At 38.9% G+C, this 23,150-nt stretch overlaps 1 protein-coding gene, 1 long non-coding RNA gene and 1 pseudogene across 4 annotated transcripts in view; 2 read left to right on the top strand and 1 right to left on the bottom strand.

The window, feature by feature from the left end:
• The window catches only part of LOC110043333 (endothelin-converting enzyme homolog), a 246,397-nt gene that overhangs the window by 40,079 nt on the left and 183,168 nt on the right, over positions 1-23,150 (bottom strand). The window contains exons 17-18 of the mRNA XM_089282468.1: positions 19,693-19,788; positions 32-108 (exon numbers count right to left, since the gene is read on the bottom strand). Of these exons, the coding sequence (XP_089138594.1) occupies positions 32-108; positions 19,693-19,788 (173 nt within the window). The remainder of the gene's footprint in view (positions 1-31; positions 109-19,692; positions 19,789-23,150) is intronic.
• On the top strand, positions 1,807-12,768 carry LOC149116708 (uncharacterized). 3 transcript variants are annotated; one of them, XR_016205459.1, is made up of 6 exons: positions 1,807-2,617; positions 4,791-4,874; positions 5,266-5,363; positions 10,244-10,370; positions 10,811-11,030; positions 11,344-12,768. It is a non-coding gene; the product is annotated as an uncharacterized LOC149116708 (long non-coding RNA). The 3 variants fall into 3 exon arrangements; XR_016205458.1 differs by lacking the exon at positions 11,344-12,768 and having other exon boundaries at positions 5,266-5,389; positions 10,811-10,990; XR_016205457.1 differs by lacking the exons at positions 4,791-4,874; positions 11,344-12,768 and having other exon boundaries at positions 10,811-10,990.
• Positions 14,440-15,944, top strand: LOC149116709 (uncharacterized; annotated as a pseudogene).

Raw genomic sequence — 23,150 nt, forward strand, 5'->3', positions numbered from 1 at the left:
TTTCTGTAAATACTTAGTTTTGCAAATTTACCTCCAGTGGTCTAGTGTGTGGGTTGCCTGCTCGATTTTCTTCATGGCAACTGGCTGAAGGACAGACCCACAATCCACCTGGTAAATAACAAACATACATTTAGTAGAAATTGGGCTAGTTAGAAAAAGCCTTGCCAAAGGATGTCCCCTTAGATGCACGTCCATAAGTCACACAATGTTTTTTTAAAGGATATGTAACGAGTTAATAGATATGAATTTCAAGTCTGAAGAGGGTCCGGTTTATAGCCAAGATCTTTCCACCTACTTTAAGGGCTTTAAAAATAAATTGAAACGGACAGCTGATGACCCAAACAAGATGCGTTCGGCATGCTTCTTGAAAAGCTTGTTCGGCCAATGATTGAGTGGTTTAACAACTTGTGTCAGGCCACATTACATTGGAGATTCCTCTTCACCTCATCTGTAAGCACTTGATTTGAGTACCAAGAGGACCAAGAGGAGAACGAAGAATTTGTTAAAAGGCTTCGCAATAGAACACCACTGCCTGATATAATTCACAGATACTATTTGCCTCTATTTAGCTGTCCTCCTATTAGTGGAAAAATGTCCAGTGATAAACTCAAGATAGTATGATTTAGAGCCAACAGCTCTTCTTTTGCAAGTCTTTGCCTTTTTTTGTCAGGGATAGTGAATTAGAAAGTTCCTTTCATTAAAAAAACCAGAGGCCCCCCTTCCCATTGCCTCAGTATGAAGGCACTTAGTTATTTATCAAATTGAAGTTGATAAAGGTAACTTCAATGCCCTGCAAAGTAAGTTCACAAAGCTCACTTTCTGAGTATTAACCCTTTGTCAGAGCAGAGGAGGAATGTGGTTCTGTGTCTGTATATAGTGGAATATGGAGTTATGCTATTGGAGGAAGCATGGCAACAGGAAACGCATGAATGAGGCAGTGGGAGGCAAAACGCTCTTTGATCCCATGAAGACCCATAAATGTCTGTTCTTCCTTTTTCTCAACTGTTAGTGACACCTTGGTGGAGAGAAATACCCCCCAAAAAATTGTGTTTATTTTGAAGATGAGCTGGGGGGTGGGGGGGAGGGGGGCTGGCAGCTATCTTTGATCTCGCCACTTTTCTGGTTTCTATGATCGCCCCAGTAAAGAAATCTGTCAATCAACGGTAACGAGCATGCGTTTAACGCGAAAATAACGCGAGGAAACCGAAACATGTTTCGCCGCCATTTTTGTTCAGGATTTGCCTTCGATTTGCCTTTTTATTCGCTGTTAGCAATTTTTAACGACAGCTCTGAGACAATCAGGACTAAAGGAATGAAGGACCAGCTTTGTGCTATTTTCCTGGCGAGCGTGGTTGCATTCTTGGTTGCCTGGAGAGGTTTCCCCGTCTCAGGAAGAAAAGAAAGCTGAAGTTTTTATTTTGCTGTGGAAATTTCAAGGTTCATTACCTTCCATCTTCACACGAATCAATTATTCTTCTCTAATTTCTATGGAAAATAGCGATGTCGAACTGTTTCATGTCTGCCATTATATATCGCGAAGCCTCCGAACGTAAGTCTTTAAAATATTTCCCAACGGTTCAGAGTTGTACATTTAAACTTGAGCTTACATTAAACAAGCTTTTCTGTATAAAGTTTTCTCTGTCTTAACTTACTGTCTTATGAAAGACTGCATTTACTTCGTGATTTTCCTGTAATATGTTGAGTCTGAAGACTTTCTTTCGAGTAATGAAACTTGAAGGCAGTTGCAGATCAGTCAACAACATTGAAAATAGCTAGTAGTTTGCATGTCTCGATACTAGTAATAGCGGAGCTCCGGCGGAGCCCCATACCCATATAGGGGAGAAAAGGAAACCCATGAATTGATTTTCTCATGGTTATCATGGCTAGCGGTATTGCTCGTGGGCGCGTACGCACGACGGCGACGACGACGACGACGACGACGACGGAGTCGCGCAAGATGGCGGCCATACTCCAGCTAATAGGTTGACAGAGACATGCACCCTCAGTTGGTAGCGGGTGAATGCCATTTTTCTTGGCGGGATTTTTAAAGAAAAACGATAGCGGAGGTTGATTTAATATTTTTAAGACAGGGTTGCGCTGAAGCAAAAGACAGAAAGCAAGAATTAACAGGCAAAGAAGTAGCGAAGAATATCGCGAAAAAGACTGAGCGGGCCAGCGCTGGGGAAGGAGGCGAAACAGTACTGAACAATGCCGTGAATTATAGCTAGTCAAGGGCTAGAGAAAGGAGGTGAAATAATACCGAACAATGCCGTGAACCAAAGCTAACGAGGGCTATAGAAAGGAGGCGAAAGTACCCGACAAATTGATTCAGAAGACTGCCGAACTCCCCATGGCCAAGTTCAAAATTCGCGCGAACGTGATGCTGTGCAGCCGTGCAAGAGATTCAAAAGTCACCTGATTTGGTCAGGTGATGAACATTAGAGAAATCAAACGTACTCGAGTGTTTTCGAGAAATTGCAAAACACTAAACGTAGCGGAAAGAAGTGGTTGATTCGTTGATCTATCGAAAATATAACTTCAGTTTAGTCTTCACAACTTTTGCCGCAAGTTTCTGCCTGGAAGATTTACACTGGCCGAACTGAATTGCCAACTTGCGGTAAGTGACTTTTGTTGTTGCGTTTGGTATGAAAATTAACAAGTTTCCTCGGCGATATAAGCTTATTTTCAATTGGAATCCATTAAAAGTCTTCCTTATTTGAAGCCATGCTGTAAGAGATTTTAAAAATTGCATCGTTTTAATTTCGCTCGTCTCTAAACAATAACACGTGGGTCGCTTTGGAGGTTGCTGTAAGTTGTAAACAAATTATGTTTTCTATCGATTTTCGTCGTCAATTTAAGCTTATAACCTCACATCAAAAAATAAGCTTAACCAAAATCGTACTTGTAAACACGGCCGGGCGAGTTTTGAAGTTTTCTCTGATTTAGGTAGCACTGCCGCTTCGTAGACTGCTAAAATTTGTTCTTCTGTTGTTGAAAACTGAACCAAGAAAGGTCTACAAACCATTTTAAGCCGAAGCGAACAGGATTTGCTAAATTTACTTTTGTTCCTATGTGAATATTTGCATATTGTGATTACAAAGTATGGAGATTTCCTCGTTTTGTTAGTTCAATTTATTCGGTTTGGCGAAATGCTTTTATGAATTCCGAGGTTAAATTGGTTGAAGACTGGTAAAGCTACTGCCAATGAAATGACTGCATAGCTAAATTAAGCCGTCGGCAAAAATACAGACTCTCAGTAATATTCAAATTTAAGCGTGAATAATTTTTCAACTTTAACACCGCAAGCTTAAACGAATTTTCTTTACCCTCTCTTTTATTCGGTCACCGTTCATTGAAAAGGGATTTGCTGTTGATACTCGAGCTCAGATGTAGTGATATGCATCTTGTGTTTATAATGTAGATTTCCTCGTTTTATTTTGTTGTCTGTCCAATTAGTTCGGTTTGGTGAAATGCTTATATAGTCCAAAATGTCGAGTAGACGATTATGCATGGCAATCCTGTCTGCAAATGAAGCTATGCTTTGATTTTGATTGGCTATTTCATGTTATTTGTGCCATTGCTTTTGGTTGGGGGTATATGGACCGTATTTTGTTAATAAGAGGTTATTCCCCAATGCGGTATTTACACTTAATATGGAAATGTTCCAAAAAAGTGAGATAGTACTAATTGACTCGGTAAATTGAACAGTGTAATAGAAGTTCTTGCCCTGGCCATTTCTCAGTAATAAGAAGAACTTTTACATACATATATACACAATTTAGTTGGAGAGAGTGCTCTCCTATCTCCACTCTCTCTCTCTCTCTCTTTACTCTCTTCTTCACACTAATTTTTTATTTACTAACTTATTAAATGAATGTCACTGACTGTTTTCTTTGTTGTGCATGCATACTTTTTTGCTGGTCGAAGAAAGTTTCAGTTTCTTCCTGGCTGTACAGTTTCCTTTCTCCTGTCCTGTACCAATTTGTTTGTGATATAACTTCGTGAATTCTCTATTCTCCTTAAATTTTATCTCATCAGGTTGATAGAATGCACTCTCAGAGTGTTCCATCATTGTCTTCAGTCACTACAATTTTCCTGAAAAAAGCAATAGTTTTCTTAATTTCCTTTTACTTTGTGTTAGGACTTTTTAACCTGCCTGTAATTGGCCCATGGGCATTACGGGAGAATAATTTTTAAGTAAAGAATTACATTCGTTTTAGTGCTGAGTATTTTAAATTGTTATGAATTAGGCATTTCTTTTTATTTTTTATATTTTTTATTTTAGTCCCACGCAATGTTTTATGGTTTTACCGAGGTATACCATGTAAATGTAAATAATGCACTGGAATTGGCGAATCAGAGTGTGCATTATATCGGCTTTAAACACAAACAACATATTATAAATGACTCATGTAAATGATATTTTTACTACAGAGAACTGGACAGGGCAAGAACTTCTCCTTCTTTTGTGAATTTATATATTAATTCCTCTCAGTGCTGTCAAAATGTCTCAGGAACCTTCATTTCTGATAATCTATTATTTTCCACCATACCTACAGCACAGAAGCTCACCAAATCCCAACTGATAACTAACATGTGTGTATCTCTAGCCTTTGCTGTGTGCTACATGTATATTCTGTTATCCTGCCTTAACTGCAAGGGAAAATTTTGGCAGAGCTGTTTCAACAGTTTCACTTAAATTGATTTCCAGTAACAGCACTACATGTAGCAGTGTCATTGAGTGTGAACTTTATGGGGGATTTTAAATTTTTATTTTTTTATGATTACAGATGACAACAAATATACATGTGTATACATAACCTGATGTTGGTGTTGGTTACAAACTGTAGTTCATAATAGTCATCGTATTACAGGTAAGGGGGAAAAGTTCAGAGAGTTTAGAACATTTCTTCCCCCAGCACACCTTCTGTCTATAGGTGCAATAATTGAGAGGTTATGTATATGTACGAAGAGTAATGTAAAGTTACTGTATAAACTTAGCATTAAAATCTGACATTTGAATGCCTCCTTTGCTAAAATTAGTCATGATTTAATTGTTATCACTCCCTGTGAATTCATAGAGATTCCAGAGGCAATTATAACCTAATGTGGAAGTCCTGTCTTCAAGTGAGGGAAAATGACACAAAAGAGTTACAATGAAAGTAAAGAGAATTGTGAATGTTGATATGGTGTACATTATACATCTTGTAAAGGCATTTGGTGAGTGCCAAATTAGGCATAACATTTCATGTATTGCTTTTTCAGGACAAATTATATAACAGTGACGTTTTAAAAGGTGTGATCAGAAAAATAATGAGTACATTGTCCAGGCAGCATCAGTTTATGGACAGCATATGCAGACGGTAAGAGGAACTGTAAGCACTACCATGTAAGTTAGTTTTATGCTTATGACTTCTTGTTCTTGAATTTTGTGTCATTTCATCACAAGAATAGGTAACGAAAGATGCAATAGTTGTTGCAATATATTTTTGAAGGAAAACTTATAAGTCTGCCTATGCTGGATAACAGCCATGTGTAAACTGAATGTGAAGCAAACAATATGTTAAATATGGGGCAACCCTAAAACTCAGAAACCGGAATCCGGAATCTGGAACCAAAAACCGGAATCCAGAAACTGGAAACCGGAATCCGCAAATCAAAGAAAATAAGTTCTTCAAGTACGCGAAAATTGTTTTGCTTAGCTTTTCGACTGTAAAAAGTAAGCTGCCAAGTAAAAAGGACCTCAAACTTAACCTTTTTTGAAACAAAAATTCCCTGTCTGTTGAAATTGTGCAACCGTTATTTTTAGTGAGGGCTATGATTATGAGATTATCTCAGTAAAGTGCATCTTAATTTTACTCCAAGCACCTTGAGAGTGTCTAAAATAAGCTTGCTGGTAATTGCCATTTTGTTTAATAAGTGATCTTCAATTTACCGGAAGTATAAATTTATCCTTTATGTCTAGTACATACTGAACAAGATAGAAAATGTCATAGAGAACAGGATATCCATCAGTGGCAGCCCCCTGTACATTGACGGTCACGCCCCCCAATTTCGAAGTCCAAGGGCTAACCCGTCTGGTCTAAATATGAAATTTGATTTTTCCAACAGATACGAGACCAATTCCAGATTAACACAATTTCCACACATACTGTGACAAATCAGCATTTCATATTCTTGGCGGCCATCATATTAAAACAATTTGTAGAAATGTTGCACACTTACTTCCGTCTGCTTCTCACTTGCTGACAGATCAGACCACATGCTGTTCAAAGATGCTAAAAGACTGCCAGAAACTCACTGCAATAGCCTATAATAGCTTGTTGTTAATGTGCTGCTCACCAGTCTTCTCAGAGCAATTTGATCTAGACAAGAACCGGGCTCTCACCAGGGCCAGCTTGAACAAAAGATGGGTAACTTAGCCTATGAGCAGGCTCTCGTGTTTGGGCTGGGGGTGTGATTGGCAAAGCCGCATGAAGGCTCTTGGTGACATGCCAATGCAGAAAAACACTAGACACCTATTTAGCCTGCTCAGACAATAGAGACAGATACTAGAGCCTGCTCGCAGGCTATGAGTAACTCTATCCACCCAAAAAATCAGTAACCCTGACTGGATAGTGATGTACCGAATGAATAGCTTTATGCAGCTTTTGAACAACGGGGCCAGATATATACATGTAGCTAAGGGTTGTTCAGAACTAGTCAATAATTTTTTAGCAATTACAGTCTGTGGCTGAAGTAAAGCCAAGAAAATAAATAACAACAAAATGATTTTTGCTCATATTTATTTATTAGACATTGCTGAAGTGAATTATTTCTATCATCATTCATAATATCTGGATTCCAGATTCTGGTTTTTGGTTCCGGATTCTGGATTCCAGATTCTGGATTCCGGATTTCGGTTTCCAAATTCAGTGTTTTAGGGTTGCCCCAGATGATGTATGTGCATATGTTAATCTTGAATAATCTGAAATTTCAGAGAGTTTAAAAATATCATATCATATCTGTGATGGTTCTGAGGTGGAGGGCTGTTACATGTACATGCAAATGTCTCATGCACGATTTTTCACTCATTATGATTCAGGTGCAAATAGTTTCTGTATCTGTTGATGTGCAACAATCTACACCAATATTTCAACCTAATAAGGGACCGTTCAGTTTTTATAAGGTAGGGGGGCCTGGTGGGATTTGGGGGGGGGGCATGCCAAAAAAACGGCTTTCAAGGGGGGGCCATCCCAAAAAAATAAGGGAAAAAGGGGGGGTCATGTGAAATATTTTAGTAAAACTTTAAAATGGCATCATGTTTGGATATCAAAAAAATTGCTATAGAATAAACATAGAAGGCAGGATACAAATTTATTACAAATTTTCCTTCTCCTTTAAAAAAAACGTTTGGCGACAAAAAGCATTTGTAGCTACTGAAAAGAAGTATTTAACACTGTTATTTTCGAATGCAACTTTCACTGGCACTCATCTTCATCTTCGCTGTCTTCGAGTTCTTTGCGCCGCTAGTGCTGCTATGGGAGTCTCTTTCACCAATGCTGTAAGAAGCAGCAATGCTTTCCGTCAGAGTGTACTCTTCAGGGTACATGAGGGTGTAGACATAATCTCTGACTGCCTGCTCAAGGTTTGTGGTGATTCTGCTTCTTGCAGCATTGGTAAAATAATTCCCTTCCAAGAGCTGTGCGATGTATGGCCCATCTCTTCTAAATAACTACATGGCAACATCCTCAACTTTAATACACTCTTCCGGGACGGCCGTTCTAGGAGGGTACACAAGGCATTGTGGAAGATCATTTCCTAGCGGGTTTCCAACACAGATTCCATAAACTCGTTGGACGTTGTTTTCAGTCCGCTTCCTCTTTCTTTCATTTGACTTTCTGCGGTTTTCTTTTTTCCTTCTCCTTTTGTTGATGTGCTGTTTGAGTATGCTCTTGAATATGCTGTTATAATTGCTCTTCTTATTTTCTAGTGCTTCCATGTCCTGCGTGACCGTCGTAAACTTAGCTTCTGTACATTTGATCTGTTTTACATTAAAACTGTGGGCAAATTCTTCGCAAGCCCATTGGACTGAAAGAGTGTGGAATCGTGTTCCTTTACATCTTTCAATATGACATTCAACTTTTCCACCATTGCTCTGTGCTCTTTGATGGAGAAGTTCAGTTTTCTTCCATCACTGGGCTTCAACTGGTACCCTGGCATGGAAAACTCACTCGCCCTTTCTGAACAGCCATCCGCACTTAGAAAGATTGCTTCTTTTGCTTGTAAGATGTCAAACTGCCTGGATCGTTCAGCTGTAAACCTTTTCTTAAATGACTCGTCGCTTTCGCCATTATTGCGCATTTTGGAATGAGCCTCTTTCATGATGTTCATGTAGTAATGTGCTCTTTTCCCGATTAGATTAACAATATGGCCAAGGCTTGTTTTCCAGAGACCCTGAGGCATGGTTGTATCATCAGCAGAGGAGGAACTAGTGACCTACCAGAAAAGGAAAGACGATTTTTTTTATTTATTATATTGAACTGATATTATTGAATGATCATGGTTCGTGTAACTGTTTGATGTTGTATTCGTGTAGTGAAATGTAGACCTGAGTCAAACGATATATTAAAAGACACATACTGTTGTAAAAATGTTCAAACAGTTTTAGGTGCTATCTTCACAATAGGAAAATACAGAAGTTTCTCATTATAAAAGTGAAGCCTACATGCGTTTTTAATGTCCAGATAAAAATAGGAACACTGACCAAAAATTAACACTTACCGGCTCATCTTCTTGTACTTCAACAGCTTTCTGTTTTAACGATCGTTTCTCGTGGCTTTGCAAAATTCCTTTAGAATGCCATTTGTTCCAACAGGGGTCACAAATGCCTATCACTAGAGTAGAGGTAAAAACCTTCCAAATAAAGACATCTGTAAGTTAAATGTAACAATGTGTTTCACACAACACATCCACAGATTTCCAGTTTTTTCACAACACTCCGTACTTGGTTCAGTATCACAATGCAGGAGCAAGGAAAGACTCTGTTCTAAGATTGAGAAGTTTATGAATGAGCACTATGAGGAGGGGGAGAACTACAGGGAGTTTCTAAAGTTGTCCTGTCGAGAAAAGGTGGGAGAAATTTGTTCTTTTTGTTGTAAATGGACTGGACCACCCATAGAAATACACCCTTAACCAGTTCCTGACCATTCCTGCCTACCGGAATACCACTACCTCTCCTACCAGAAGACCCCAAAAGAAGGGCGTGATCCAGATGACTGGCAGCCAAGGGTCCAAGCGAAGAAAGAGCATGGAAGTGGCAGGCTGGTTTTATCTGACCCAGAGAGCGTTGCTCTATTTGCAGGCAAGTTTATTGTCAAATCAAAGTTTCTGGTGGATTATTTTCAGCATCTTGAAGTGCTGGAATTTAAAAGGAAAAAGAGAGCAGAAGAAAAGGCAAAGTTAAGTAGGGACGCAAAAGATAAATCATATGAGGATTATCCTTGGACTGAGTTGTGCGAAGATGTAACCAAGCTTAAAAAGCTACGTGTTCCAGAACTAAACAAGTACTTGAACCACCTCGGGCTGAAGCAACATTTGAAAAGCAGCAAGAGTGAGAAAGGCAATTGTAAGACATTCATGCTTGCTACAGAAGAGTCCTCTCAGAGCTAGCCAACCAACACTGAGAAATGCCAGGACATTGATACAAAATGACAACAGGGCAAGTGCTGACAGCAGTGAAACGGATGAAAGTGACAATGATGAGTATGACAGTGATACCATTGACTCTGGGGGAGAAGATGACTCAAGTGACGTCATTCTTGCATCCATCAATTCAGATGAGGAAGATGCCAATGAGAGGCCAAATGCCACACGCTCAGGGCAAGCCATAACTAGGAGATCCGAAATTGACTTCTCTTTCTTTTGAACTGTTTTTTAAACAACAGCTCTCTGTAGTATTGGGATTGTAAATATTGTCTTCATAGTGAGCACAATAACGTGAAGTAGGGGGATAAAAGAGAAATATTAAAAAAGTTGAAATCTAAATATTGTGTGTTCAATTTTTTTTTTGGGGGGGGGGTCATCCCAAAAAATGACCGCTATAAGGGGGGGCCATGTGAAAAAATTGGTAAGCTGAGGGGGGGTCATGCGATTTTTAAATGGTGCTTCCCAAATCCCACCAGCCCCCACTCCCTCATAAAAAATGAACGGTCCCTAATGTACAGTGTATATTAATTAACCAAATTATGCTGTTTGTTTTTAGTTGGCCAGTGCTACTACATAGTAATGTGATGTTGAAGTGCACAAATTTACAAACATGCCCCGTGTCAACTTGTCAAATACATGTATATGAACTGGCCAGACAGTGTAGATTACAAATTCTCTGAAAGGTAAGATGTTTCTTAAACATTATTTTGTAATTAATGATTTCTCAGACATTGTTTTCTTCAAGAAAAGATTCATACCCCACATGGAGGTTTTTTCTCTATTAGAGCTCTTGATTCCTGATACTTTAATTTGGAATTTCTAAAGACTGGCCGTGAATGGGTGTTGGGTGTGAATATCTTCTGGAACTGCACATTCATTCATTGAGTAGGCAAGAACATCAGTATTTATCCTGACAAACTCTAATTTTCTTCTGGAAGCTGAACTCATATACAGTTGTACAGTTGTATGTACAACCAAACAGCCTGGATGACCCTGTGATTGGGACTGTGCACATTGTTGTAACCCTCAATGTTCCAGTTGCTTGTTTGAAGCAAATTGCATTTGCTCTCGAAAGCAAGTGGCGAAGTTCATAACAGTTATGTAAGTTTGCTTTGTATCTCAGGGCAGAGCCTGCCACAGTGAAAGTTGGAGTACCAACCCCTAGCATTTGATTCACTACTAACACTCGGTAAACAGCTAACAATGAAGTACACTGTATATCAAAGAAAGGAATTACATGCCTGTTCCTGTCAGTCAATATATGAACAGGTTACAGATGGGGAGCCTGTATTAAAACATCAAAGATTTTCAAAGCAACCATGGCCTGGTGAGATATTTCTGAGGTAATATAAATTTAAGGTCCTTATGATTGCTTATAGGCATTGATTTTTATTGTAAACAATATCTTACTGAGTGTATTTTTCTTGTGTGCTAATTGTTGGAGAACACAGAGGTCACTGTTATGACAGAGATATTAATTTGTGAAAAGTTCTATAAACAAATGCATCTGGGAACAAATTAATTTATCGTGGATGCAGCTTCTGAGAGATCCCTAATATTAATGGAACATACACTGTTCATACAGTACATGTAAAAGAGTTTAGTAATTCATTACTTATGATTGTAATGCTTTGTTTGGTTTCTCTGTATTTACAGACAACTTGATGGGATTATATTTCTGCACCAAGTTCATTGAATAAACTGACTTGGAGGTTCAGTTCTGCAACCCATCCTGTTTGTAGTAATATCATAATAACATTGTGACAGATACACTGCATTACATTATTAAGAAACACATATTAACTAATTATTTTTAAGTGCCTGTTAATTTAATCAGTTTTTCTTAGAGATAATTTACTCATGGTTTATTTAAATAATTGGCTTTTTGGCTTTAAAATGATATTTATTGAGCTTTTAAATCAATTTTGTGATAATCTGCATTGGACATGGCATAAATTGATATTTTGCCAACACGAAATGGAGAACTGGGTCTTAAGCAAAGTTGCAGGATTAGCATTTTTGTAGAAAGAAAGGGTTGAGAAATTTGTGACATTCTACAGACAGCCTTGCCATTCGCAATGTCCGATAAGGTTAATTTGTTCCATTCTGTTGTAGAAATAGTGTTCTCTGATTTATAAATTATTTCAATCTGTTGTTTAAACGATTGCCTTATAACCCCATGTCTGGCTTTGGTGCATGTAGGATATTGATGTATTTTTTATCCATTTTGCTGTAAATTATCTTAATTGATGTGTCAATCAAAACATATCTTGGATATGCTGGGCTCTTCTGACAAATGTACCTATGCCTCATAACCTTTGAGTGCATTTGGTTGTGTAGTGCAGACAAAATACATGTACATAATATAACTTCCTCTTAGCTCACTGATAATTCTTGGTATAATTTAATCATAGCAAAATTAATCAATGGAACCCAATCGCAGCTCTTGTAGTCCGCAATGCCAGTCGAGAAAAAGAACAAATCACATTGAAATTGAATAATAAAATTATTACTAGAAGCCTATGCAAGTATTCATGATCAGCAAAAAAAAAAAAAAATCGTAATTACCATTCATGCGAGGGTGATTTTGCTTATTGCAAACCCTTCCAGCAGGAGGAGACTCCATACAATAGTGAAGATGGCTAAATGTATCTTTGGGGACAAGTTAGAAAACAAAACTTTCCAACTTTTCACATATGTATACTGTTTTGGTATTTTTGTGAGATTTCATTTGGTAGAGATTCAGGGACTGAGTATATTGTAACCACTGCATTTCAATCAGTCCCAATAAACAAAAAAAAATGTGTAAACTTCTTTTGTGTGGGAGTCCCCATGTTAACTAAGGAAGAATATAATGATTAATGACAATGCCTTGTCTTTCTGAATAAGGTAGGAAAGAACAAGAAATGCCACCAAAAAGCACAGAAGACAGTTCTGTTATGTGATCAAGATTTTTGGTAGCTTCCCAGAAATCCTTGAAATCGTGGCTCTATATTTCATAATCACACCATCTTACACCTCGATCTGCTGAAGTAATACTAGTTCCGGCTGAAACTATTAAATCATTCGCAATTTACCTCATACATGTTGGATTATTTTCATTAGTAACAACATTCCGAAAAATAACTGAGGAGCTCCGCTTTTAGGCTGGCCTAAATCTATATTACTAGTAATACAATGATAAATTATAGAGGTTTTGAAACCTCCATTCCTTACTGTTCAGTACCAATGTGAACTCGCAAATTTGAAATCATTTTTCTGCTTCTGCATATGGGAATGTCCAAAATGGACTATTTACTAGACACAGACTCAATGTGAACCTTTACTCGGTTGAGGTATTTCGTTTACAAGTTATTGCCCAGTGAAAATAAAGAAAGCAGCTTCTGTTCACATGCTTTGGCATAATTTGTACTGATGATAAGCTTCAGTTTTATTTGTGTGGTGGGAGAAAGCTCTGCAATAATTCTGGATATCAAAATAGGGCTGCCATATACTCATCTGCTGAGGGGGATAATTTATGAAAGAGACCCAGGGAAGGCAAATGAGCCATGTTACCCGTGGTTGAGTGCTAGTAATGAGGTAGGCAGGTAGAATGGTCATTCATCCAGACAACTAACTTTAACTTGGGCAAACCTGAGTCAACAGAACCTCCACAACATTTGGAACAGGCCAATTTTGAGACTTGGCTTTCGAGAATAACAAGAAAAGACATCAAGCGCAGGGATCGGTAACAGTCATTTAGCCCCTAACCATTTAAACCCCAACCAGAAGTCAATAAGCCCCCAACCAGGAATAAAAAAAACTATATTTCTCATGCATGAGTAAGGGGCTATTCAATTTGTGGTTGGGTGCTAACAGGCTAGGGGCTAATCAAATGACCGGTAACCAAAGAATCAGGTTTGTTTTATTCCCCTAAGGCTGCAGAAAGAGCAAAAAAATGAGGTGGTAAAGTCAAACGTCCTGCACAATCTCCATCTCAACGACTTGATTGGACCCATTATTTAAGCCGTTAAGTCAAGAATATCAAAACAAAAGTCTAAGGATGATTATGAAGAAACAAAAACAATCACCGACACAACTATTGTGTTGTAACCAAACAGACGGTGATGAATTCTCAATTCTGCCGAGGGACCTATCCAATATTCACTTTCATAAATAATGCCAGATGCTTTTCCTGAAACTGAAACAGACCTCTTGTAGTAACGTAACAGAAAAGCGCCGTACCCACTGCACTCACTGTGAAACCTGCTTTAACCCTGTCAGTTAAGTGAAAACAAAAAGGGCCACGAAGCTGTTAAGCTGTTCAAAAAAAGCAAACCTTACCAACAGGGAGTCCGGCAATATAGAAATACTTCAGCTTATCCCGTTGATAGGACACCGCTACAAAAAATGCTCGAATGAAATATTCTTGCCTGCAATCTAGCTCACACTGTGGAGTACGCGCTCGCAGGTTTCTTTGGAATATTTATCCCCGATGCCTCGATCAAAATGTTCAAGATTTAGACGTGGGGCAACTGGAACTTTTTCTTAGATGTTTGAACGTGAAATATGCGCGACGTTTACAAAACTTTACAAACGCATCCCGCTCATGGAAGTCTGCCATGTTTGTTTTCCACAAACCAAATTTCTTAATTGGGGCGATTATAGAAACTCGGTTCCAGGCCTCGCTGCTTGGACCCCCTGACTGGGGGAATACAAAAGTTAGGAGAAAGGTATAGAGGCATGTGTAATATATTAGGGCAGCGGTTGTACATGTAAAAGTATACATCCGGCATAGTACTAACGCGGGAAGAGCGTGTAGAAACGTGTACTGTGTGTACTGTTGTCTTTCGCCTTCGTAGCTTACTTTTGCGGTTCAACACCACAAATTGACGACGAGGATGTCGAACGCAGTGGAAAGAGCGCTTCCGCCTTTAGATTTTAATTTTTAAGGCTCTTCCTCTCAGGTCGCGGAACGATGGCGACAGTGGAAACGATCATATCAGTATTACATCGATGGCAAGGGAATCACGAATCCTTCTCGGAAACAGTCTCAGTTACTTCATTTAGCAGGCATGGAAGTACAAGATATTTACGAAGATCTTCCAGATCCTGGACCAGTGAATGCTGACGAGGATAATGAGTATGTGGTGTGTCTGTGAAAGTTGAATGCGCATTTTAGAACCAAGGAGAATGTACCATACGAACAACATGTCTTTCGTCGACTTGCTGGACAAAGGGTGAGACCGCTGACACGTTCATGGTTTGTTTACGTTTACAAACTCGTCATTGAAATTTTGATGCAACTTTGGAGAAAAATTTGCCGGACCAATTGATTGAAAAGTTGTCTGATAAACTAAAGAAGAAGCTATTGCAAGTCATTAATATTACTCTGGAAGCTGCAATGGAAAAAGTTTGAAGGTGGGAAGCCTCACATGAGCAGGCAAGTCAAATGGTCACGCCATGCCAAGAACTCGGAGCAGGCACTAATGCAGTGGAAGAAAGTCCTGGACGTGGAACCAAAGGAAAAAGTGTTTGTTTTAACTATGTTTAAGAAGGTCACTTTGCGCAAAATAAAAATTGTCCAGCCTGAAGTGAAAAGTGCAGCAAGTGTGGTAATATGGCCACTATGCTAACTGTTGCAAAGGGGGAAGCAGTCTGAAAAACAGGGCACCACCCAACAACGGGGAGGCAGACAGAAGCATCGTGGTAATGGGAGGCAGGCCAATCAAGTTGAGGATCGTTGTAACCAATCAGGTGAGAATGACAAATTTTCTTTTATTATAGAAGAACAGACATGTACTTTGTCAAATTCCGTTGAGCCAGTCATCTCAGTGAACATTGGTGGAATCAGCAGAGTTGTGTTTATTGATTCAGGTTATGCAAGTAACCTTATCAGTAAAGATACACAGCAGGAACTAAAGTATCGGTTACTAAAAAATGAATTAAAACACTGCACCAAGAGATTGTATGCTTATGGGGGTTGAGAGCTTGGAGCTGAAGGCCAGTTTCAGTCACAAGTTTCCGTATCGAAAGCAAAGGTTGTGGCAAATTTCATTGTTGTTAAATCTGGGGTTAGTTTCTTGGGATATTCGACTGTCACAGATCTTGGAATCCTTCATTTGGATCCCATGGGAACTCTCGGGACGGGAGACTGTAACACTGTTGATGATACCTTTGTGAGAACTCAAAGGAAAATACCTCACTGTGTTCCAGGGAATTGGAAAGCTGAAAGATTATCAGTTGAAGTTACACGTTGATCCCAGTGTAACTCCAGTCGTTCAAAAGATGCGAGGAGTACCTTTTTCTGTAAAGGACAAAATAACTGCCAAGGTAATTGAGAAAGTCTAGGGGCTTACGATTGCCCAGTTGTTGTCGCCCCGACACCGTCAGGGGACGTAAGGCTAGGTGTCGATCGATATGCGAAGAGCTAACGAGGACATTATTCGGTAAAGATTGCCTATAGCAACCACAGATGAAGTCCTTGAAGCCTTAATAAGAGTGGTGTTTTCTCGGAGTAAGATTTAAGGTGGGGTTTTCACAAATTGAGTTGGATCCTGAGTCAAAGGATATTACTGCTTTTGCCACCCATGATGGTATATTCCGCTACAAGCGTTTGAGTTTTGGTGTTAATGCCGCACCAAGACATATTATAACTCAGTCAATGGCAGGTCTACAAGGAGTGGAAAACATAGCAGATGATCTTGTCGTTCATGGTCGAGACACTGAGGAATATGATAAGAACTTACATAGTGTGTTGCAACATCTTAGTGAGAAGCAGCTGACTTTGAATGCTGAAAAGTGCACCTTCCGAATGAATAAAATGGTTTTCATGGGTCTTTTGCTTAGCAAACAAGCATGGCATTGGCCCTATTGAGGAAAAAGTAGGAATCGTTGCGGAAGCGAGTCAGCCTCAGACACCTTCTGAAGATCGCAGCTTCTTAGGAATCGTTGATTTTAGTGCCAGGTTTATACGTGATTTTGCTACCACTGCTGATCCCCTCAGAAAACTTGCAAGTAAAGGAGAACCGTTCGTGTGGGGCGAGGAGCAGGAGCAGACATTTCAGAGATTGAAGAGTCAAGTTGCAAGTGCACCAGTCCTAGCTTACCTCGATAAGGAAACGCCCATCCGTGTCATTGCTGAGCAGGAAAGGAAAGGAAAACCGTGACGTACCGTCTGTTATGCCAGTCGTAGTTTGAGTCAAGTGGAGCGCCGTTACAGTCAGACAGAGAAGGAAGTACTAGCCTTAGTCTGGGTGTGTGAATGCTCTCACCTCTACTTGTACGGGCTCCCACAGTTTGATCTGGTGATAGACCATGAAGCACTTCAAATCATCTACTCAAGGAAGTCTAAGCATTCAGCCAGAATAGAGCGCTGGGTTCTGCGTTTAAAACCGTGCAACTACCAAGTTTGCCATGTACCTTCAAGAACAAACATCGCAGATGCCCTTTCCCGACTAACTAAGATACCAGCTTCAGATCCGTCCATGGAAAATGATGGATACGTACGAATGATAGCTCTTCATGCTGTCCTAATTGCACTGAAAATCAAAGAGATTGAACGAGTCTCAGCACAAGACTCAGAGTTGCAAGCAGTCAGGAGTTGCCTCATCGAAGGAAAATGGGACAGTGCTCCTAAGCAGTATTTGCCAATGCGCAATGAGTTGACTTTTATCGGTCATGTGATTCTACGGGGAACAAGAATCGTTATACCCCAAGTACCTCGCAAGAGAGTCGTCAGTTTGGCATACGAAGGATACCAGGGAGTCGTAAAGACGAAGGAGAGACTGGTCTGGTCTGGTGGCCTGCTATGGATCGTGATGCAGAGAGATGTCCGGAGTGTTACGGGTGCCAGGTGGTTACCAAGAACGTTCTACCTCCACCATTGAAATTACCACCATTACCCAACCAACCATGGGAAGAAGTGACTGTGGATCTAGTGGGTCCGTTACTTTCTGGACAACACTTGTTAGTTCTCTTTGATTATTACAGCCGGTGGATGGAAGTTGATGTTATCCAAACAACCTCCAGCAAAACCATCATTCATTGCTTGGATGCCCAATTTGCAAGGCATGGATTACCTAAAGGTCTGCGTACCGACAATGGCTCAAATCTATCTTGTGTCTAAAGAAAAAGAAGATTATCTGAATGAAATAAGGATTGGACACTGTTACACAACACCTCTATGGCCAAGAGCTAATGGCGAAGTAGAGAGGCAAAAAAGGTCGCTTCTGAAGTCCATGAGAGCAGCACATACAGAAAAAATGATATTGCAGAAGTGGCACCATGCAAGCACAGGGAGTTGATAACAGGCACATGATGCTACAATCCTTGGCCACAATCATGACGCTGGACCAAACAGTCACCAGTATAGCCACTGAAAATGTCTGGTTTGGGTCTGATGTATTGGTGTATTGGGCAGCCTCAAGACCTTCTCATGAGAACAAAGAGGAACTATTCCTTTTCTTTGTTGAGCAGCTTACCACAACTGGAACTGAACAGGGCAAAGGCGTATCCGGTATGGGAGAGTCAATACTCTCAAACAATGAAAAAAATGATATTGCAGAAGTGGCACCGTGTAAGCACAGGGAATTGATAACAGGCATACTGTATGTAGTTGATGCTACAAGCATTGGCCACAATAAATAAATGGTGCACCCTGTTGATGCAGTTATTGCAGTCATCCAGTCGAGGTATTTCAACAAGTTTCCTTTTTGGAGCTGTGTAGGTAGACATCGAAGACATTTGCTAGCACTTGATATTGGTCCTAGCAAGTTACAACCCCTTCTGACACTTGACACCTGCACGGGTTGCGATGAAAAGAAAACAGAAAAAAACAGCCCTGGACGGTATTCGATGAAATGACAGCAGTTTTATTTTTCTAGGCTTTGACAGTGTTCTAACAGTGGATGCCTATTATCAAGTGTTATGTGAACATCATGCATGATCATACCTGCCCTTGCACGAAAGTAAATGAAGTAAATAAATAAAATTGTTGTAAATTTGGGTTAAAGTTAGGTATTTATAAATTATGACTTCATGCTTGGTTTGCAGTAAGTGGTTTCACTTTTCTTGAATAATTGCTAAAATGCTAGTGACATAACTTAAACTTCCTATGACTTCAATTAAAGGATATGTCCCATGTGGGAGGTAATTCCAAATGCTTGTGCCAAATTTGGTGCTTTCACCATAAATCCACAATTCGTGCACCAATCTGCTGGATTACTAATAATATCAGCAACCTATCTGTCGAAAACATCCGATACATAGTCCATGGTAGACCAAAGAACTACAAGTGAGGAAAAGGTGATTCAGATGGTTGGGACTTATGGGTAGAATGTCATCTTTTGCATCACCCAAAACAGCCATTCACTGGACACCATAAATAAGAAAAAACACAAGAAAGCAAAAGAGATCTGCAGAAGGAAAATGCAAAAGCAACAGAGAACAAATAATTTGTTCTTTTCCGCAGCAGGGAAGTGGAGTCAGGAGAAAAACCAGTACCAGTCTCTTGCAAGTTTTCTAGAATTTACCTATCCCTCTCTGCTCTAAAAATCACTCAAACAGATCACAGTCCATATGCAGGTTCTTTAATTGGCATAATATGTTCCTGAATTATCGCCATCGAAAACACTTGTTCATTAATGAAGTGCAGAAGTCCACGTTTCCTGATATGGTCAAGAAAGGAAAAATCTTGGCTTGTAGCCGAACCCTTTTTTTTTCTCATTTGGACAATATTGTCTTCATATCTTTCCTCTAGACTTAACGCTCGATCACATGCAAACTTCCAGACGTACCTGGAAGCTAAGGCTGGACTGAAAACCGAAAGTGGTAAGACCAATTAGTTAACAGCGTGGAGGGATTCAATATAGAATAAACTCAATGACGAAAACGTCAAACCATATCAATGACCTTTCCTGCACCTTGAGCAAAAACGTTTTTGTTTTGTTTAAAATAATTTGGAAGTCTCCGAATAATCTAAGTGCATTTTCACTGGGAACCCTCTGCAGCTCCCCCCATTACTACCTGAGCGGCACTTATAAAGAACAGCTGTTCATTTGTGTAATTCAGTGCTGGTAAGCGAGGTTCTTCTCCATTTTTTTTTATCCACTCTTTATATGCCTGCAAAAAAAGACATCAGATATCAGTCTAAGGTGGCTCAAAAGAGTTTCCAGAACTTTGAATTTGATGGGTCGTTTATAACCACTCTTTATCACTTGATGTTATAATCATGGTATCAACAAAACTGCCCAATTATTGTTGAAGACGTTGTTATAATTTTCGTGACACAATAGGTTACCATAGCAACAGTATGACCTGCTAAGAACATCCTTAATTACAGCCATCTTAACCTACTACACAACAAATCAACAACCATTACAAAGAATAAGCCAATTGCGAAAAATGAAAAAATCTATCCCCAAGGTTTCGGAGAATGAAACAAAATAAATTAATTAATCATCCCTCATCCTCAATGCGATTGGCCTATGCACTTGGAGATTTCTAAGTGAGAGTTCTACATGTATGGTTAAGGTGCAGTTATTTTTGATTCCTGATTTTAGCATTTTAATATTCTAGCAGTGAAGGAGGGTGCAATAGTTCAGGGGCTGAGTCTTTTGAACGTCTCGCACTAATGCAGTCTAAACTAATAGCCTTTGGTGTTGTATGTTGTTGGCCCTTGACCTAGTTTTCATTGATCGGTTAAAACCTTTGTCTTTTCTTTTATCCAGGGCTCCATTGAAGGGCACCCAGGTGACATGGACTCACCACTATTATTGCTATTGCTACTGTTACTGTTACTGCGACTGCGACTGCGACTGTGACTGCAACTGTGACTGCGACTGCAACTGCGACAGCGACTGCGACTGCAACTGTTACTGTTACTGTTAATTTTACTGTTACTGCTACTGTTGCTGTCACTGTTAGTTACTGTCACTGTCACTGTCACTGTTACTGTTACTGCTTCTGCTACTGCCACTGTTTCTGTTACTGTTACTGTTACTGTTACTTTTACTGCTATTGTTACTGTTACTATTACTGTTACTGTTACTGCTACTGCTACTGCTTCTCTTATTGTTTCTGTTACTGTTACTGTTACTGTTTCTGTTTCTGTTTCTGTTTCTGTTACTGTTACTGTTACTGTTACTTTTACTGCTATTGTTACTGTTACTATTACTGTTACTGTTACTGTTACTTTTACTGCTATTGTTACTGTTACTATTACTGTTACTGTTACTGTTACTTTTACTGCTATTGTTTCTGTTACTGTTACTGTTACTGCTACTGCTTCTCTTATTGTTTCTGTTACTGTTAATGTTACTGTTTCTGTTTCTGTTTCTGTTTCTGTTTCTGTTACTGTTACTGTTACTTTTACTGCTATTGTTTCTGTTACTATTACTGTTACTGCTACTGCTTCTCTTATTGTTTCTGTTACTGTTACTGTTACTGTTTCTGTTTCTGTTTCTGTTTCTGTTACTGTTACTTTTACTGCTATTGTTTCTGTTACTGTTACTGTTACTGCTACTGCTTCTCTTATTGTTTCTGTTACTGTTACTGTTACTGTTTCTGTTTCTGTTTCTGTTACTGTTACTGTTACTTTTACTGTTTCTGTTACTGTTACTGTTACTGTTACTGTTTCTGTTTCTGTTTCTGTTTCTGTTACTGTTACTGTTTCTGTTTCTGTTTCTGTTTCTGTTTCTGTTTCTGTTACTGTTACTTTTACTGCTATTGTTTCTGTTACTGTTACTGTTACTGCTACTGCTTCTCTTATTGTTTCTGTTACTGTTACTGTTACTGTTTCTGTTTCTGTTTCTGTTACTGTTACTGTTACTGTTTCTGTTACTGTTACTGTTACTGTTTCTGTTTCTGTTTCTGTTTCTGTTTCTGTTTCTGTTACTGTTACTTTTACTGCTATTGTTTCTGTTACTGTTACTGTTACTGCTACTGCTTCTCTTATTGTTTCTGTTACTGTTACTGTTACTGTTTCTGTTTCTGTTTCTGTTACTGTTACTGTTACTTTTACTGCTATTGTTTCTGTTACTATTACTGTTACTGCTACTGCTTCTCTTATTGTTTCTGTTACTGTTACTGTTACTGTTTCTGTTACTGTTACTGTTACTGTTTCTGTTTCTGTTACTGTTTCTGTTTCTGTTTCTGTTTCTGTTTCTGTTTCTGTTTCTGTTACTGTTACTTTTACTGCTATTGTTTCTGTTACTATTACTGTTACTGCTACTGCTTCTCTTATTGTTTCTGTTACTGTTACTGTTACTGTTTCTGTTTCTGTTTCTGTTTCTGTTACTGTTACTGTTACTTTTACTGCTATTGTTTCTGTTACTATTACTGTTACTGCTACTGCTTCTCTTATTGTTTCTGTTACTGTTACTGTTACTGTTTCTGTTTCTGTTTCTGTTACTGTTTCTGTTTCTGTTACTGTTACTGTTACTTTTACTGCTATTGTTTCTGTTTCTGTTTCTGTTACTGTTTCTGTTTCTGTTACTGTTACTGTTTCTGTTTCTGTTTCTGTTACTGTTACTGTTTCTGTTACTGTTTCTGTTTCTGTTTCTGTTACTGTTTCTGTTTCTGTTACTGTTACTGTTACTGTTACTGTTACTTTTACTGCTATTGTTTCTGTTACTATTACTGTTACTGCTACTGCTTCTCTTATTGTTTCTGTTACTGTTACTGTTTCTGTTTCTGTTTCTGTTACTGTTTCTGTTTCTGTTACTGTTACTGTTTCTGTTTCTGTTTCTGTTTCTGTTTCTGTTACTGTTACTGTTACTGTTACTTTTACTGCTATTGTTTCTGTTACTATTACTGTTACTGCTACTGCTTCTCTTATTGTTTCTGTTACTGTTACTGTTACTGTTACTGTTTCTGTTTCTGTTTCTGTTTCCGTTTCTGTTACTGTTACTGTTACTGTTACTTTTACTGCTATTGTTTCTGTTACTATTACTGTTACTGCTACTGCTTCTCTTATTGTTTCTGTTACTGTTACTGTTACTGTTTCTGTTTCTGTTACTGTTACTGTTTCTGTTTCTGTTTCTGTTTCTGTTACTGTTACTGTTACTGTTACTGTTACTTTTACTGCTATTGTTTCTGTTACTATTACTGTTACTGCTACTGCTTCTCTTATTGTTTCTGTTACTGTTACTGTTTCTGTTTCCGTTTCTGTTTCTGTTTCTGTTTCTGTTTCTGTTTCTGTTACTGTTACTGTTACTTTTACTGCTATTGTTTCTGTTACTATTACTGTTACTGCTACTGCTTCTCTTATTGTTTCTGTTACTGTTACTGTTACTGTTTCTGTTTCTGTTTCTGTTACTGTTACTGTTACTTTTACTGCTATTGTTTCTGTTACTATTACTGTTACTGCTACTGCTTCTCTTATTGTTTCTGTTACTGTTACTGTTACTGTTTCTGTTACTGTTACTGTTACTGTTACTGTTTCTGTTTCTGTTTCTGTTTCTGTTTCTGTTTCTGTTACTGTT

This window comes from Orbicella faveolata, unplaced genomic scaffold, assembly GCF_042242905.1.
Source record: "Orbicella faveolata isolate gen_17 unplaced genomic scaffold, um_ofav_v1 contig_12, whole genome shotgun sequence".
NCBI classification, from domain to species: Eukaryota; Metazoa; Cnidaria; class Anthozoa; order Scleractinia; family Merulinidae; genus Orbicella; species Orbicella faveolata.